At 26.9% G+C, this 17,046-nt stretch overlaps 1 protein-coding gene across 3 annotated transcripts; it reads left to right on the plus strand.

Moving 5' to 3' along the window:
- Window positions 1-155: 155 nt before the first annotated feature.
- LOC107449742 (zinc finger imprinted 3-like) lies at window positions 156-11,180 on the plus strand. Of its 3 annotated transcripts, none has more exons than XM_016065379.3 (3): window positions 156-242; window positions 2,952-3,026; window positions 5,399-11,180. In XM_016065379.3, the coding sequence occupies exon 3, from the start codon at window positions 5,426-5,428 to the stop codon at window positions 7,199-7,201; it is 1,776 nt and encodes a 591-aa protein (XP_015920865.1). In that variant the 5' UTR covers window positions 156-242; window positions 2,952-3,026; window positions 5,399-5,425; the 3' UTR covers window positions 7,202-11,180. The 3 variants fall into 3 exon arrangements, with proteins under 3 accessions (XP_015920865.1, XP_015920872.1, XP_042898284.1); XM_016065386.3 differs by having other exon boundaries at window positions 229-320; XM_043042350.2 differs by lacking the exon at window positions 156-242 and adding an exon at window positions 415-691.
- The last annotated feature ends 5,866 nt before the right edge of the window (window positions 11,181-17,046 follow it).

Here is a 17,046-nt window from a genome sequence, read left to right on the forward strand (position 1 = left end):
AATTGGATACACCGGAAATTTTCTAAATTTCTTCCGGTTTAAGGACGCTTGTTATTGTTTACATTAGACCACCCATCCATACTAATGTTGAAGAAGTGAGATTTAACCTTTCATGAAAGAGGAAATATCTCTCGGCTACGGTTCCGCTCAAATATCTCTCGGCCTTCTTTTGCACAGAAATAAGCAATCAAATGCTATGCTAAACCAATACAAAACAAAAAGAAAAGTTAGGAATCGAAAAAGTATGGTCTGAATTTTTTTCATTTCGTTTAATGTATTGAAGATTTCTGAACTAAATTTACTCCTCACTGCATAGATTAGTTTAGTTTTATTGAATTTAGAAACTTTGTGATTATTTCAGTTATTGTTTTTAGAACATTTTAAAATTTCCCATTTGACCGGCGAAAATATTTAAAGGCTTATATAATGTTTATCTTTTGAAGTATAATTTATTAATTTTAGTAGTCAAAATTTTATGAGTAAACAATGTCTTTTTTTAAAGATAGAGCTGATTTGTTTTTGAAATCAATGATATTAAAATTAAAAAACAAGTTTTTAAAACTCGTGACTTCTTCCAATCAAGTTAGACGATCACAAATAAAGGTTAACTAATACCAAGGTTTCAAAATAATGTGCATACGAATTTTTTAGGTTAAATTTCCCTTTGTTGAAAAAAAAACCGTATTACATGGTGCATAGGATTTTTAAAAGATGCTTATTTTCGTTTTTTAAAAGTCCTTTAAGTTGCTTTTTTCATTGGGTGCTTTTAAAAAGTGCTTAATTTTTCCTTTTCGAAAAGGGAATGTCGATTTTGTATTATGTAAAAGCGTTCTTTTCACATTGTTCTATTCAACAGGGGTCTATTCAACATTCTTCTATTCCACATGGCTTAGGGGATAGAGCGTTCGCCTTCCATTGAGGCCTTCGATCCTGTCGATGGCTGGTCATTTCGAATTCCGCATCCGGCTTGCACCGACCACAGTGCTGACGTGAAATATCCATTCTTAATTTCAGGCTTCATATTCTACTCTGATATTGAACCAAAAAATCTCTTAATCTATAAGGACTAATATAATCAAGAAAAGAGTTCCTTGTCAGAAGCTAGTTATTTTATTATGATCATGTAAAGACTTCGAAAATTATTTTGTTGATGTATTAGTACTTAAAAATATTTTTTGAGTACTTCAAAAGTGCTTATTTTTAGGTAAATGATTTGGTTATATGCACCCTGTGTTAGTCAAGCTATTTACTTTTCAATTAGAAAGGTTTGTTTGGCATTGTTTGATGATGTTTAAAACTGCCTTTAAAATGAGGATAAATTAAATTTCAAAAGATAGCAAATAGTAAATTTTATGTAATGCTTTAATTTAAAAATTGTAGTACTTAGTTGTATTAAATTATGCTCTGATCCAATGCAAGTTTTAAGGCAATATTGATCACATGTCATAGTTAAAATTGGAATGTTTTTTTTTAAATTAAAAATCACCTAAAAAATTCAATCTAAAAACAGTATAAGATAAATAAAGTTAATAATAACAGTTTTTTTTTTTTTAATTTTACAAGGGGACACTTTATTTTTAAAAACATGCAAAATTATTTAGATAATATGGTTATAATTTTGCTAAAGATATTGATTGGCTTTGGATGTATAGTTTGACTAAAATGGTTTATGTGGAGTAGGTATTGTTTTATTTCAAATTTTATAATCGTCACCCGACCCAATTATTGGGTTTCTGACTCGACAATGTTCAACTCTGTAGCCTTGTAATTTTGAACTCAGTCCTGAAGTCAAGGGAACTCCTGTATTAAGTATTGGGAGAAATTTGCCTTTGCGGAGGACTTTTTGATGGAACTAACCCGCATTTGTGTTACATGGAGAAGAAGACCACGAGAACCTCCCACCGTTAGCCTTACAGCAAGGGGACTCTAACCCATCATTGGTCCTCCATTGAGGATATTTCAGGTCAGCACTGTGATCGGTGCAAGGCGGATGCAGAATTCATATCGACCAGCTGTCCCTGGTTTTCGAACCCGGTTCATCTCAGTGGAAGGCAAACACTCTATCTTCTGAGCCATCGCAGCTCAGTATGTAGTGTTTGACTTGAATGGTTTATAAGGATGTATGGTTTATGGCATTACTTCCCTTTTTGATTTTTCACTTCTTTCTGGCAAGCAACACACCACATAACTGATTGCCCCAGGCTGGGGGTGAGATTAAAAAATAAAATAAAAATTTGCTATTATGATTTATTTTGTTTGTCTTTTAATTTATTTTTTAAAATTTTAGGGTACATAAGTTTTTTTTCCAAAATTTTAGGGTACATAGGGTTGTTTAATATATAACTGTACTATTTTTCTGGTCGAATTTAGTATGTTAATTTGGACAATGAAATCTTGTAGCTTTAATTTTTTTTAAAAACCATAAAGACTAATTTATATACAGAATTAAGGAACTCATAATGTATACGTGATAGGACTAGTATTAATTTTTTTCTGTTATAAATATATAACTTTATTGCATAATAAAGCACAAAATTAAGTCTATTTTTAAATTATAATTTTTTATAATTTAAAAATACAAAATTAAGTCTATTTTTAAATTAATTTTTTTAAAAATTGAAACCCATAATATAACCAAGTCAGATTAAATATTCAACATATAGATTTATTCGGAATAAAGAGAAAATGTATATTTATTTTGTAAAAATTACTACTACTGATGAACAGTAGTTTTATAAAGAAAAATATTGTTGAACATCACATTAAAATAAAATGATATAAATATTTTTATTATAATATGAATGTACATTTAAAGGTACTTTTATATTCAACTTAAAAATGTGAAAAAGTAATGTTGTAATGTGCTTTTATTGTATTTACTTTTCATTTTATGTGTAATCTGCTTTCATAAATTTATTTATTTTGTCTCAATGGTACCAATTTTATTGCAGAAAAGGACCTGTTTCCAGTTAAGACTAGTTTAGAATTTCTTGAAGATTTCAATTATTAAGTATTAGAAAATTAAGGTAACTAAGAATTCATTTTTCCCATTATGTTTTGAGTTATATTTCTTTCAATTTTTTTACTTTTGCAAACAGATTTATGTATTGTTGTAATGGATCATGTTTTGTTGTATATGATTTATCTGTGTAGTCTACTTGTGCAAAATGTATAAAGAACTGAGTAAATGAAGGTTTTGATTGATATTTCCAAGAGTTTGAGTAGATCAGCTTTGATGTTTAGATGTTGACAGAAGAAAATAAACCAAGACTTTGCCTTGTCTTAATTTTTTATCTGTAACCTTCCAATCAAACATATCTATAGCTCCTTAACACTCAATCTCTGTTCACACTCTTGATATTTTAATTTGCTTCCAAAAGACAGGTTTTTTAAAGTAACTCATTTGTTAAACAGACTGTTTAACACATGAGTTACTTTAAAAAAACAGACTGTTTTTTAAAAATGCTCTTAAAACCTTCTTCCTTTTGAAGAAAAAAAAACACAAAGATTGTTACTTAATACCTTTATTTACTTAAATCTCTGAAACTTAAAAATTTGGCAAAATAAATGAATGTTATGTAATTATATGAGATTAACTTAAGACCTTTTCCTTAGAAATCTTAATTTTTTTTTCTTTCAAAAAGGTCATTCAGAACTTTCATCTACTTACCTCTTCATGTGTATAGAATACATATGAAGAGGTTAGATGAAAGTTTGGAATAATTAAGGGAATAATTATGAGGAATTGAAATAGTTATTTTCTAAAAGCAATGATTCTTTTCCATATTGTATCAATTTGCTAAATGTCTTCATTATTCTTATTATAAAATTGGTTAAAATTCTCTCCAAGCATAATAAAATAAGAATGTTATTTTAGTAAAATGTTTTATGAAATTAAAATTGCTTATTTTCTTTATAAAATATAAAAACTTGTTTGTTTTTATGCAACATTATAAAAATGTTCCTCTTTTTATTTTTTGTAAAGAAATAATTTTTTTCTATAATTTCTAATCAACGCAAAACTTTTTTGTGGTTGCATACTGTAACATATTTTTGAATCATTATTTATTTTTACTACTTGCATTTTAAGTCAAATATATCTATGTGATAAATAGCTATTTTACGATTGAAGTACGTTATAAAATAATTTTGCTATTAATCTTCCCGACAAAAAAATTATTAACCATTATTATTTATTTACCATGAAATTATGGAAATATTTTTTGATTTTTTCTATACTTAATTTATTTTCTGTAAGCTTCTAAACTTGAGTCTACAAAATTTACAAGAATTGCTGCTGTAGTATTAATTCATAACTTTGTGAATGAAATTAAAGTATCGTTTCACATGTGTATAAAATGTATGAGACACATTCATTTAGAGTCCCAAAATGTGCAAAAATATCAATTTGACAATTCTATGAAAAATTAAATTTTTTAATGTTAAAATTTATGTTTCAATGGACTTTTGTATTGAGTAATGTGATTAAAAATAACCATAAATTTTCCCATTGTTTTTATTTATTTAAATTTGTCTCAATTTTTCTTCTGATAAATTGATTCCGATTCTGTTTTTTTCCCTAAATAATCAATTTTGCAGTTTTTAATTTTAAACTTTTGAAAGTATTTAATCTTATGCAAACATATTACAAGGTTAACTGATAAAAAGAATTTAGTGCCTAGAACAATGACGTTTATTTAACAATTACTACCTACAATTGCTGTCAACATGTTTGTCTAAATATTGGCATGCGGCCCTTCATTGGTCAACCTACTATGCATGCATGTTGTATTTAGAATGGTCAGACTGAGATGTCGGACGTCCAAAACCCACCAATCTTAATACCAACAATTTTAAAATCCAAGTGAAGTTGTAGTTCCAGACCGACACTGATTGATTTATTTAGTATTTATGCTTTAAATCTATGAACAGTATTCATAACAATGTTAAGGTAATGGTAATGATTTTATTTAATAAAATGTACACTTTATTTGACAAAATTTCCTAAATATTCAAGTTGGAATGCTAGCTAAAATGTTTTATTGAGTAATTTTCTAAGAACTTGTCATTTTTTAATGATAAATTCTAAAAAAACAAAAAGTGCTGTAAAAATTCTTAAAAATAATTCTACTCACTTTATAACAAGAGATAAATAAAGGGAACACTAAATCAATCTTCTTTCTTAAAAATGCCAGGAGAGTGTGTAAATAATGTTACATTTATTTTTGGACACTCTTTAAATATATTTTTAACAGATGCAAAAGAAAGAATTTTACATATATGTGTTTTTAATATATTTCAATTAGTAATCATTTTGAAGTTATACTAATTTAAACATTATCATTGCAAAATATATATGTATATAAAATTAAGTATTTACATCAGTTTTTATTATTAGGTTTTTCCTGCCCGGTTTTGTCTCAAAATGTCTAATACGAATGTTGATTCTCGAACTGATAATTCTGAGTACAGATTAAGAAGTTTATTAGGTATTGCCAAACTTTTTACTAAGACTCCAAGTAAAAATGGTAATATCAATATTAAAGAAGAAATGCTTGCTATTCAAAATAGTACTGATTTAGATGTATCTGGCCAAGATAACAATAACATTAAAAGTCCCTTAAGATCTAATTTGTATTTAGATGTCACCAGTTGTTATCAAATGGGCAAAGTTATTAAAAAGGAAAAAGTTAACTCTGAAAAAAGTTCAGATTTCGAGTGTGACAGAACTGTCAATCTTCCTAAAAAAGACCCGAGGTATGAAGTCATAACATCAGATTTGAAAAGAGAACCTGGTCTTGTAAACACTGAAGAAAATCCTAATGGTTTAAACCATAGCATTGATGTTTCTAGTAAAAGAACTATTTATATCAAGCAAGAAAGAACCGATTCCAATGATAGTTTCATCGCTGACAGGAATGAAACCCTAAGTAAAGGAAATCTTAATCGCTTAGCTAACCATCGAGAGGTAAATGATATTTCTGGAAGGAGTGCAGTTTCTTTAAAGCAAGAAAGAAGCTATTCAAATGATGGTATTGTTACTGACAAAACTGAAATAGTAAACAAATCTAACGTTGATGTTTCTGGAAAAAGAACTGTTTATTTAAAGCAAGAAAGTGATTCAAAAGATGGTTTTATTTCTGCCAAAGCAAAAACAGCAAATGAAACAAATAACATTGCTTTTTTTAGAGAGAAAATAAATGATAAAACATGCAAAAGGCCATGTTCTGAAGACATAAGAATAGTTTATGATATGGATGAGCAATATGATTCCTTTAATGAACAAATTAGCATCAGTGAAGAAGAGGTTCATAGTAGTGATATTGAAGAAATGTTTAGTGAGAAAAAGATAAATGAAAACGACAGATCTTTAGATTGTTTGGTTTGCGGCAAGCATTTTAAATTAAAACAAAATTTGCAGAAGCATGCTCTATCCCATTTACACGATGGTTCAGAGGTCGTCCGCAAGTTCGAGTGCGAGATTTGTGGTAAAAAGTTCAAAAAGAAACATCACCTGAAGCGACATAATCTTTCTCATACACAAAAGAAGATGTTTGATTGTGCTCATTGTGATAAGAGTTACATTGATAAACACGATCTTATGATTCATTTGTCTTCAAAACATACCGTCAAAGAATGCACTGTATGTGGGAAGACATTTGATGATAGTTTGAAATTTAAGAAGCACCAGGTTATTCACAAGAAATGTGAATCCCAAGCGGTGTCGTGCCATATATGTCAAAAGTCATTTTTGCAAAAAAAGTATTTAAAACGCCATTTGCAGCAGATACATGCTAAAATGGCCCCTTTTGCCTGTGACCAGTGCAATAAATCATTCCTGTATCCGTTTTTGTTGCTGGAACATTCTCGATCTCATTCAGGAGAGAAGCCTTTTCAGTGTGACAAGTGTGATCGTAAATTCTCGACAAAATCGAATCAAGTGCGGCACTCAAAAACACATCTCAAAACAAAAACATGTAAAAACTGTACTGCCGAGTTCGAAGATGACATTCAATATAAAGCACATCAAGAGTCGTGTACTTTAAGTTATGAGTGTGGAATATGTGGTTTGATTTGTGACAGATTAAGTAACCTAAGACGGCATATAAAGAATATTCATACAGAATATTCTAATCCCAATGCAGAAGGTCCCTTTGATTCTAGTAATGCATCTGAAAATATTTTTGTCAGAATTGTATGATAAACAGACTCTATAGAAAATCCTTAAATAAGTTATGTTAAATAATTTTTTACTGTTAGTTTTTCAAACTCAAAAATTAGAATGTTTCTTATTATTTTTATAATAATTTTGTGATCATTAATTTTATTATATATATATATATACATACACACACACACATGCCTGCCAACTTTCTATGCTTTTTAGAAAAATTTCTTCTGGTGCTAGCTAAGTTCTTGCTTTAATGTATTATTCTTTCTTTTATAAATTTAATTTAATGTTATTTTTCACACCACTACTTGTAAATAATTCAAAAGATTATGTAAAAAGCCCATTTATCCCATCCCTCTTGTGGTGAGGCTTTTAGATTGTTATCAAATTTACCAAAGATTCTATAAGCTTTACATTTCAATTGTGTACCACTATATAAAATATTTTGCCAAAAGCGTAGTTGTTGGCAGCCTTGTGTGTGTATATATATATATATATTTATACATTTACAGGGCCCTTGATAAGGATTTCAAATTATTGGCCAGTAAATTATCCAAACATCAAAAGTATTCAGCAATTTTTGAAAGTATTTGCCAAATGTAAATCTATAAAAAATTTTGTGATAATTTTTTTCCGCATAAAAAACTATTTTACGGTAGTTTGTTTCAGGCTTATATTATTTAGACCCGATTCTAATTGGTTATGCAGTGCATTAATTGAAAATTACTGTAATCGAAAAAAAAGATGTATTTTTAGAACAATTTACTTTGACGTAATTTTGATTTAGGATCGAGTTAAATGTATATTTTTTTTTCCAGTGGAAAAAAATCATTCACCAATACTTTCTCCAAAATGCAATTTTATTTGATAAATTTACAATTTTATCGCATTTGGCAAGTGTTAGCGTGGGCCCTGTATTTATATATATAGAGAGATAAAATTCTTCAAGATAAGATTATATGCTATTTTATATAAAAGTTAAGAATGCATAATTTTGGAATAAAGGCTTTTATTTATTTATTTTTAAAGTAGCTTAATGCCCCAGCTGTGCATTGACCTAATTATAAACTTTTTTTTCATCATGAGCATTGCTGAATAATAATCAGTTTTTAATTCATTCCTTCAAGAAGTTCTTATAATTGACATTAAATTATCTCAGTTTGATAAAGTAAAAAAAGTACAGGGTTGGAACACCTGTGCGAATTGCATTAAATTGTTCCAAGCAGCTCAATGCCATTTTTTCCAAAATTGCACCAGGCTGCTTCTAAATTCTTATATTATTCATTAATCAAAAGCACTAGTTAAGTGTCAAATTTCAGCACAAAAATCAGTTTTACATTTGCTCCAAAACACATTCTTTTTCTGCTCCAAAATGGTTTTACTGTTGTTCCATCCCTGAAAGTATTTGTTGTATGTATTTCCACAATCTTTATTCATTCTGCTATATTTCCACAATCTAATCGGGAATCTGCACTGCTCACTGGACCTTATTTTAATTACATTTTGAATATTTTCTTTTTGAATTTGCATACTGACTCCATTTTTAAAAAAAAAGGTTACTTACTATAATGAGGCTTCACAAAGGATCAGGATTTTATATATAAATTGATACAGATTATTAAATTGATACAGAGTTATTCATATCTTCTTCATTGTTTAAAATGTGTCAATATTTCATGAACGACGAATGACCGACTTTATAACCGGTGTATAATAAACTCCTGTTTTTCGTAATATTTTTGAGGTTTGAAAAGTTAACTTATACGCCATCATATACGGTAATTCAATTGGAACTTTTATTTTTTAACAATCATAATCATTTGTCAAAAATTTTGAAATAAAGAAGCAAAATTAGGTTTTTTATTTAATTTTATTTATTCTTAATAAAGTAAAATATAAAAATCTTTAAATGGTAATAGCTCTATGATTTATTTAAGTCACAAATTTTCCATTTCAGTTCTTTGTAATAAATTAAATACAATTATGGAAACAGTTAAGTATAGGAACAGCTTTTTTCTAAGGAAGTAAAGTTTTTTCTCTGTGTTTTTAAGCAATGTCTGATTTTGTGAAGTACAAAACTATGCAAAAATTTTTTAATCTTATCAAACTTAATAATTTCAATCAAACCTTAATTACGAATTTCAATTCTTTCTCAGGGAGGAAATATGCTGCATCATTGCCATTTTTACAAATTTCTGTATATGGTTGTATAATAGTTGTTCCTAGTTAATAGCATACAGATAAGTTTATTTTTTCTTTGAATTTTTGATCTTTGATATTGTAGAAGTATATTCTGTTTTTTGATTCAAGATAGCTCATGCTAAACTTTTTAGAATGCATTTTTTTTTGTTTTCTTTTTTTGTATTTAAATTGGACTATAGAGTGGGTGGTTGAAGTGTTAGACTCTATATTGCAATTTTCATAAAATCCTAGGAAGTATTAATATTATTACGATTAGTAATAATATTAATACTATAAATATTAGTATACTATTAATATACATAAATATTAATTTCAAATTATATATTTCTATTTCTTACATGCAGTTAGAACTAAGTATATTTAATTTAAAATTGCGTTTTATATTATAACGTAATTTATTGAGGTAATACATTTTTTGAGGTAATGCATTTTTTGAGTTAATACATTTAATAAAGTAAATTTGTGATAAATTATAATTTGAATGATTATCATAATATTTATTCTTAATTAATTTTCATAAAATAAAAAAACTTTTGTTCTTTTTAACTATAGTACCTGACTTTTAATCTCCACCACACTTATGTTGGTATGAATTGTCAAATCACTTGCTAAACCCTATAGCAGAAGATTATCACAGCATGAGTAAATTATTTTCCATCTCAAATGAGAAATGTTTATATATTCTAAAAAGAACAGATTTTTCTATCTTTAATTATGAAAAAGAAGGAAAGTTTTTCTCTTTTATTTAAATTTGATTCCAAAGTGATACATTTATTTTTCATTTTTCTGGTTATTGTTTTATTTGGTTTCATAGTACCTGCAAGTACGATAAGTTTCATTTGAAGAAACTTTAAATCGTCACAAATCAGAATTGCAGTTCTGTTCATTTTTTTTCCTTTGAAAAAAAGATTTTATCTACAAACTCATTTTTTCTTTTTGATTTCTTTATGGGTCTTAGTCTAAGCATTTCTTTTGTCTTGGACAATGCTAAAGTATTATAGTATAAAATTCTAATTAAATATAAGCAAAATAAACTTTTTGTGTGTACCTTAATGATACACAAGAAGTTTATGTTGTGTATTACAAGTTGTGTTAAATGAATCTTATTAAACTAACTTTTTACAATAAATTTTTCTGTGCCTGAACGAGTTAAAGTCACTCATATATTTGATCTTTTGAAGATTGTGCTGAAGATTGATAAATTAACTGTAAATTCTGCTACTGGAATGTTAAATATTAACTATTTCTTTCCATTTTTAAATTCAGTATTTTTTTTCTTTTTTAACTAAAAAAGAAGTTATAACTTATTTTTACAAATTTCTGTTTATAATTTATGAAATTTTAAGTTTTTTTTCTTCTTTTTTTTTACCATATGCCTATGCCAAACTACAATTTCATTTTTCTGTGGGATCCCAAAGACACAAATATTGCTAAAAAAAGTGAAACAAAATATATTTTTTCAACAAAAAATGAAAGCTTTGATTTTAAGATCTTTAAAAATTTTGCATAATTTAACTATGTTATTTTCTTTATAAGAATTTATTAAAAAGTGAGTAAACTGTAGCTCATTAGATTCACAGTTGTTTAAAAATTATTTTTAAAAAAATTTTGAATTTTCAAAATATTAAACTTGGCATTTTTCATGTCAGAAGTAGGTTTAACAAATATGCCAAAAATTATAAAAAACTAAGTCATTGACCTGAAATTTTTTTTTATTGGTTGATTTGATATGGAATTACTGTTATTACTTATATTGCTACCATGCATCTTCATACAAAATTTATGTAATAAAATTACTTACTTCTTTTGTTGATTGTCCTTGAGAAACTTACAATTTATTTATTTTCACTCTTCATACTAATATTTTAGAAATGGAAAAACAAAATGGCGCAGTCATCTCAAATATTTTGAAATTGGTTAATGCCACCTGACTTAGTTTCAAAGTAGCTTTTAATAATGGAAAGTTTTGAATCGAAATGCTCTTGTGTCAATTTAAAGGGGAGGGGAGTTTTTCTCTATAATAGATTTAATTTGTTTTTCCTTAGTTTATTTGTACTTAATTTGTAAGTTTAAGTTTGTAGGATAACCCTAAAATATTTTTTTTTCACACCTTCAAGCAAACTAAGGTGTTTTTCTCACCCAAAAGAGTATTGATAAAACGTTTTAGTCAGTATATACCTCTGTTGTTAATCCAATTGAAACAATATGGAATTAATTTAACTTAAAACGAATAAAAATTCTGTAAGTGATCAAGAGTAAGTATGCTTGTTTTTGCCAACATTTTTTTGCATTTTTTTGAGGCTAAATTTCTTGAACATAAGGAACTTAATGCTTTCCGATACATTGATGATTTGATTTTGTTTAATTGTGATGATTATAATTTTATTTATAGTATTTATCCTGGTTATTTGGTCCTGAAAATAACTAATGAAAATTGTTTTAATATTGAATATTTAGATTTTAAAATTGATATTGTTAACAGTTTTATTAAAATTGGTGTGTTTGATAAAAGAAAAGCTTTTAATTTTAATGTTATTTTTTTCTACAACTTTAAAACTAATTTGTGTAGTAAAATATTCAAAAATCTTGTTTTTTCACAATTAGTTAGGATCAAGAAAATTTGCAATAATGTTGAAAGTTTTCGGGAAGCTGTGGATAATTTTTTAAATAATTTGAGTAAAAATGATTTTCCTTTTAATTTTTGTAATGTTAATTTTTTAATTAATAAAATGATTGATGGTTTCTAAGTTTTTATATAATTTTTTCTTTTAACAGGGCGCAATTCTAGTCTTAACTGAGCAGCCCCAGTTAAGCAATCTATTAATTTGTCTACGTATTTCTTTCTCCTGACCTTTTCCATTTCATTTTAAACTTCTTCTGCGCATTATAATAGGGGGCGTTCGTTTTTCAGTTTTTACTGTTTTCTTTTCCTCTACTTGCTTTTACTTGACCTGTGACTTAGTGAGTTTTTCTGATGATTTTGAATGATTTTCTTTTCTTAATTTGTTAATTATTTTGAATGTATCTTGTTTTTCCTGGACCTCTATACAAAACCATCGGGGTACTGAGGGAGATTTTTTAAGCATTTGCTTCTCCCTCAAATAGAAATGGTTTTGTTTTTAATGGCTACCGAGGCCGGTACCCCTTGAAGACGTCGGCTTCGGTGGTCATATTTTTATTTCATTCGTTTCTTGTATGCTTTTTCTTAGGCACTTTCATTCTTAAAAGTTTTTTTTTTCTTTTCTTTTTTTTTCCATAATGGAATTTTGTGAAATGTAGCAAGATAGAATTCAGGATTAATTGAGTTATTTATTATTCCTTTTTTTCCTTTTTATAGTTGAGAAAACTTAATGCGCGTAAATTTATAGCGTTCTTTTTTTCGTTTTTTTTTTCCGAGAATTCTAAACTGGCATATCATTCCAATTCTTTGGAAAGATTCTTAAATAAGTAAGTTTTTTTTCCACGAAACGTCAAATAAGTTGTCTATATTAACACCTACTAGAAGATCTGTCTGAATGTCTATATTCACTTTTCTCTGATTCTCCGTTTTTTTTTTCCGCTGCGTCTTTCTTTGCCTTCCTTCCCTAAATCGCTGGAATTAAAACCACCTTCGCTTTGAACTCGCCAACTTCTCGTTTTACAGATACAATGCCATTTTTATTGGTGCAAAATATTTGGCAACTATAAATAAGCTAAGGACATTTTAAAGAATCAATAGTTCTTTAAAATGTTGTCTGTTATAAATTAAATAAATACACTCAATTGCTCATGTGAAAATTAATGAAAAAAAAAAAGTATGAAACAATTCTCCCTCATGAAATCACATGTTAATTAATTGTATGGAAAAAAAAGAGATGTAATTTGAAAATTATTTTTTTGAAATATCGTCTGATAACTTTTAAGCACTTTTACCACTTAAATTCGTAATACAAAAAATTCATAAATTATGTTCTATACACAGTTTGATTTATTTTTCAATTTCAACTACAATTTCTTTTATCTTTGTAGAAAATGGAACTTTTACAATTTGTTGCAATCTTAGGTTTAAAAATCAACCAGACAGAATGCAACGTTGAAATGCGTCGATTATAATGTTCGAATTTTTATTTAGAATTCATAGTTTTTCTCAATCTTAACTCTTACAAACGAACTTTTTTCCGCAATGGAAAAACAAATATTTTACTCTTTTAATTTGAAGCATTTTCTCGTTTAACTGAATTCTTCTTTAATCACCTTATGTGAAACGTTTGGTATATTTTTTTAGCATGCATTTTAATGTGACTTTTATTGCTTTTGATAGTATTATTTAGAAAAATTCGAATGAATTCATAATTAACAGAATATGAATGAACTCTTTTTTCTAGAATTCTCCGATTTTCATTGCTGTTTCATTATCTATAATTTGAAATTGTTATTTTTAAATTAATTGAAATTGTTGAATCAAACACTCTACGGAACGAAAGCAAATAATAATTTTCTCCTTTTTATTTGTGGTAAACGTAACTATTCAAGGTTGTTTATTCCATATTGTGTTATGTCCCGCTTCTATAAAATAATTCGCATTAATATTATTTGAAAGTAATTCTGAATTATTTTATCAGAATGAACATGAAAATCTTTTTAATTTATGGGATAAAACGACTTAATAAGCATGAGCTGGAGGAAATAAAAAGAAACTACCTTTGCTTAATTATTTTGCAAGCGTTATTTTGAGCATTTAGTTTTTGGGGGTACTTTTTGATTGTTCACCGCAAGGAAATTAAACTTTTTTTTTTTTTAATTTTATTTAATTTTTATATGTTTTAAAAAAAAGAATTGGCGGAAGTCTTAGATGTTTTTGAGACTTTTGGTTTGTGCCCGGCTAACCGAAAAGTATATTTTTTATAATCCTTCTATGAAATTTTTCTTTCTTTTATTGGCCCAGTGACCATATTTCTATCTTTTTATTCATTAACGGTGCTGTATATATGTATATATATATATATATATATATATATATCTTCATAGTTTGATACCTTACTTTCAAGTATTCTGTAATTATTTTTATCTACCCGAATATCTCTTATTTTTCCTGTGTTAGTCGTCATCTGCATTTCCGACATTACAATTGCAGTCGTTAATTTTTTTTATTTAAACCGTTATTTTATTTTATTATTTAAATAATAAAATAATTTTTAAAGCAACTTTTCTATGGATCTGCGTGGAATATGTGGTAAATAAAGTATTGCGTGAAATAAAAATCGACTTTTCATAGTCTCGGCTAATTTTCCAGGTAATACGTTTATTTCATATTAAGTTTACACCTTAAAATGTGTTTCAAGAATTTCTTATACATTTTTAAAGAAAGCAGATGAAAATTCGATGGTTTATTTGATTATCATAATTCGAAAACCAACAACTTATAACTAATAAAAATAGAATTATATAGTCTCGATACTAATTTTACAGGTATTATGTTTATATCATATTAAGTTTACACCTTAAAATGTGTTTCAAGAATTTCTTATACATTTTTAAAAAAAGCAGATGAAAATTCGATGGTTTATTTGGATTTATCATAATTCGAAAACCAACAACTTATAACTAATAAAAATAGAGATTTTTTGTCTCGATACTAATTTTGCAGGTATTATGTTTATTTCATATTAAGTTTACACCTTAAAATGTGTTTCAAGAATTTCTTATACATTTTTAAAGAAAGCAGATGAAAATTCGATGGTTTATTTGGATTTATTATCATAATTCGAAAACCAACAACTTATAACTAATAAAAATAGAGATTATATAGTCTCGATACTAATTTTACAGGTATTATGTTTATTTCATATTAAGTTTACACCTTAAAATATGTTGCCAGAATTTCTTATGAAAGTTTTTAAGAAAGCAGATCGGTGGTTTATTTGAATTATTGTTGTTACAAAACCCCCACTTTTCTCATACAGTCTTTAAAAATTTTGTACCAAATTGTGGCAACATATTTCAAGGTAAACTTTACATAAAATGAACTTAATACCTTGAAAATTAGCCGTGACTTTTGTTTCATACGTCTTCGTCTTAGAATTCATTGAGTTTTCGAAAAAAGTTGCATCTTACTTTTTTCCTAGATACGCGTTTTAAAAGCGCAACTATAAGCCAATTAAACACGTGTTTCAGATAACTTTAGAAATGCTAATTCGGTGGCATAAAACCGATCCACTTGCCATTCACGTTGATGACTTGTCAAAAATAATTAAACAACGTGCTATAAAATCTTAAACAGAATAATTTTATTATAACAATGGCTAATGTTTAACTAATGCGAAAAAACTATTCAAACATTTCTCTTGAACGGAATAATTTAACTTTTTTAGCGATTTTACGGGTCTAAAATTGCTTCTCTCTCAAATGATGTGTAAATTTCAGAACCAACGGTTTTGGAGTTATAAAGAGATTCAAAATAGCTTTCCCTAATAAGGACAGACAAATATATTGAGTAAACACAAAAAAAAAGTTGGGAAAAAAATATTCACATCAGCGGTTGCAAACTAATACTTATGTAATAAATTAAAGTGCTATCGAATTTTGACCAATCATTATCAAGATCTAACGGAGCAAAAGAGGGATAAAAATTGTAGTGAAGAAAATATTTTACTCGCTATTTTACACACAAAAAAAAGTTTAAAAATAACACTATGTATGATAATTTTTATTTCTTTTCAAAATGCAAACTATTGTCATTTATTTGTTTTAGTAATTATTATTTATCTTTAATTTTTAACAAAAATGTTTGATATTTATCGTTAACATGATATTAAATTTGTTTTGTATTTTTAAAATAAACTTTTTTAAAGTTATTTTATACTCAACTTAAAAGTACGCAGCAAATAATTATTTACCCTTTTATAATTATAATTTAACGATGAGTCTTGTTCATCCTAACATCGTACTCTATATATCATTAGAAAAAGCGTTTGTTAGAAAAATGCGTTGAGATGTTCATCATTTAATAATATTCAACCTATAACGATAAACGTATACATATTTAAGTAGTTTCAATTGATGCTGCATATAAATTCACTGCATTGTTTCATATTATATTTGACAAATGAATATTAATTTGAAACATCTATAAAACTGTATGACTGTGGACATTTCTTTCTTCTACCATATAACTCTTTCACAAATTCAATTTTTCTGAAACTAAGCAATTCGATTTATTTGAAAATTTATCTACTCGGTATCTTAATATTTTTCAGTTTTCATTTAAGAATTTTGTAGTATTCATGTTATGTTGAAGTGTCCTGTGATAATCTTATGAAATTAAAATCACTTCCAGTTGAATTCTATATAAACATAGAATACAATTTCATCTAAACAACTTATATTCTTTGATTTAATTTAAAAGAAATCAAATTTTATTTTACGAAGACGTGTGAAGTATATAAACTTTTTCATATTCTTTTTTTTCTAGAGACTTCGAATTTCCTACAGATAGCTTATAAATTATATTTAGTTGATGTAATGTATATGCTACAATATCCCGTAGATTGTTTCATTTAAATTGAAAACTGATACATTGAAATCATTTTAATTACAAGAGGGCTGCTTTAATGAAACAAATGACTAAATAAAAATTATATGTAAATTCATTGGTCAGTATGAATTTTCAATAAAATAATGATTTGATTAAAAGC

Source organism: Parasteatoda tepidariorum, chromosome 1, assembly GCF_043381705.1.
Source record: "Parasteatoda tepidariorum isolate YZ-2023 chromosome 1, CAS_Ptep_4.0, whole genome shotgun sequence".
NCBI classification, from domain to species: Eukaryota; Metazoa; Arthropoda; class Arachnida; order Araneae; family Theridiidae; genus Parasteatoda; species Parasteatoda tepidariorum.

Excerpts from the sequence above, each read along its gene's own strand:
- LOC107449742 (XM_016065379.3), top strand. The coding sequence starts at position 5,426 with ATGTCTAATACGAATGTTGATTCTCGAACTGATAATTCTGAGTACAGA.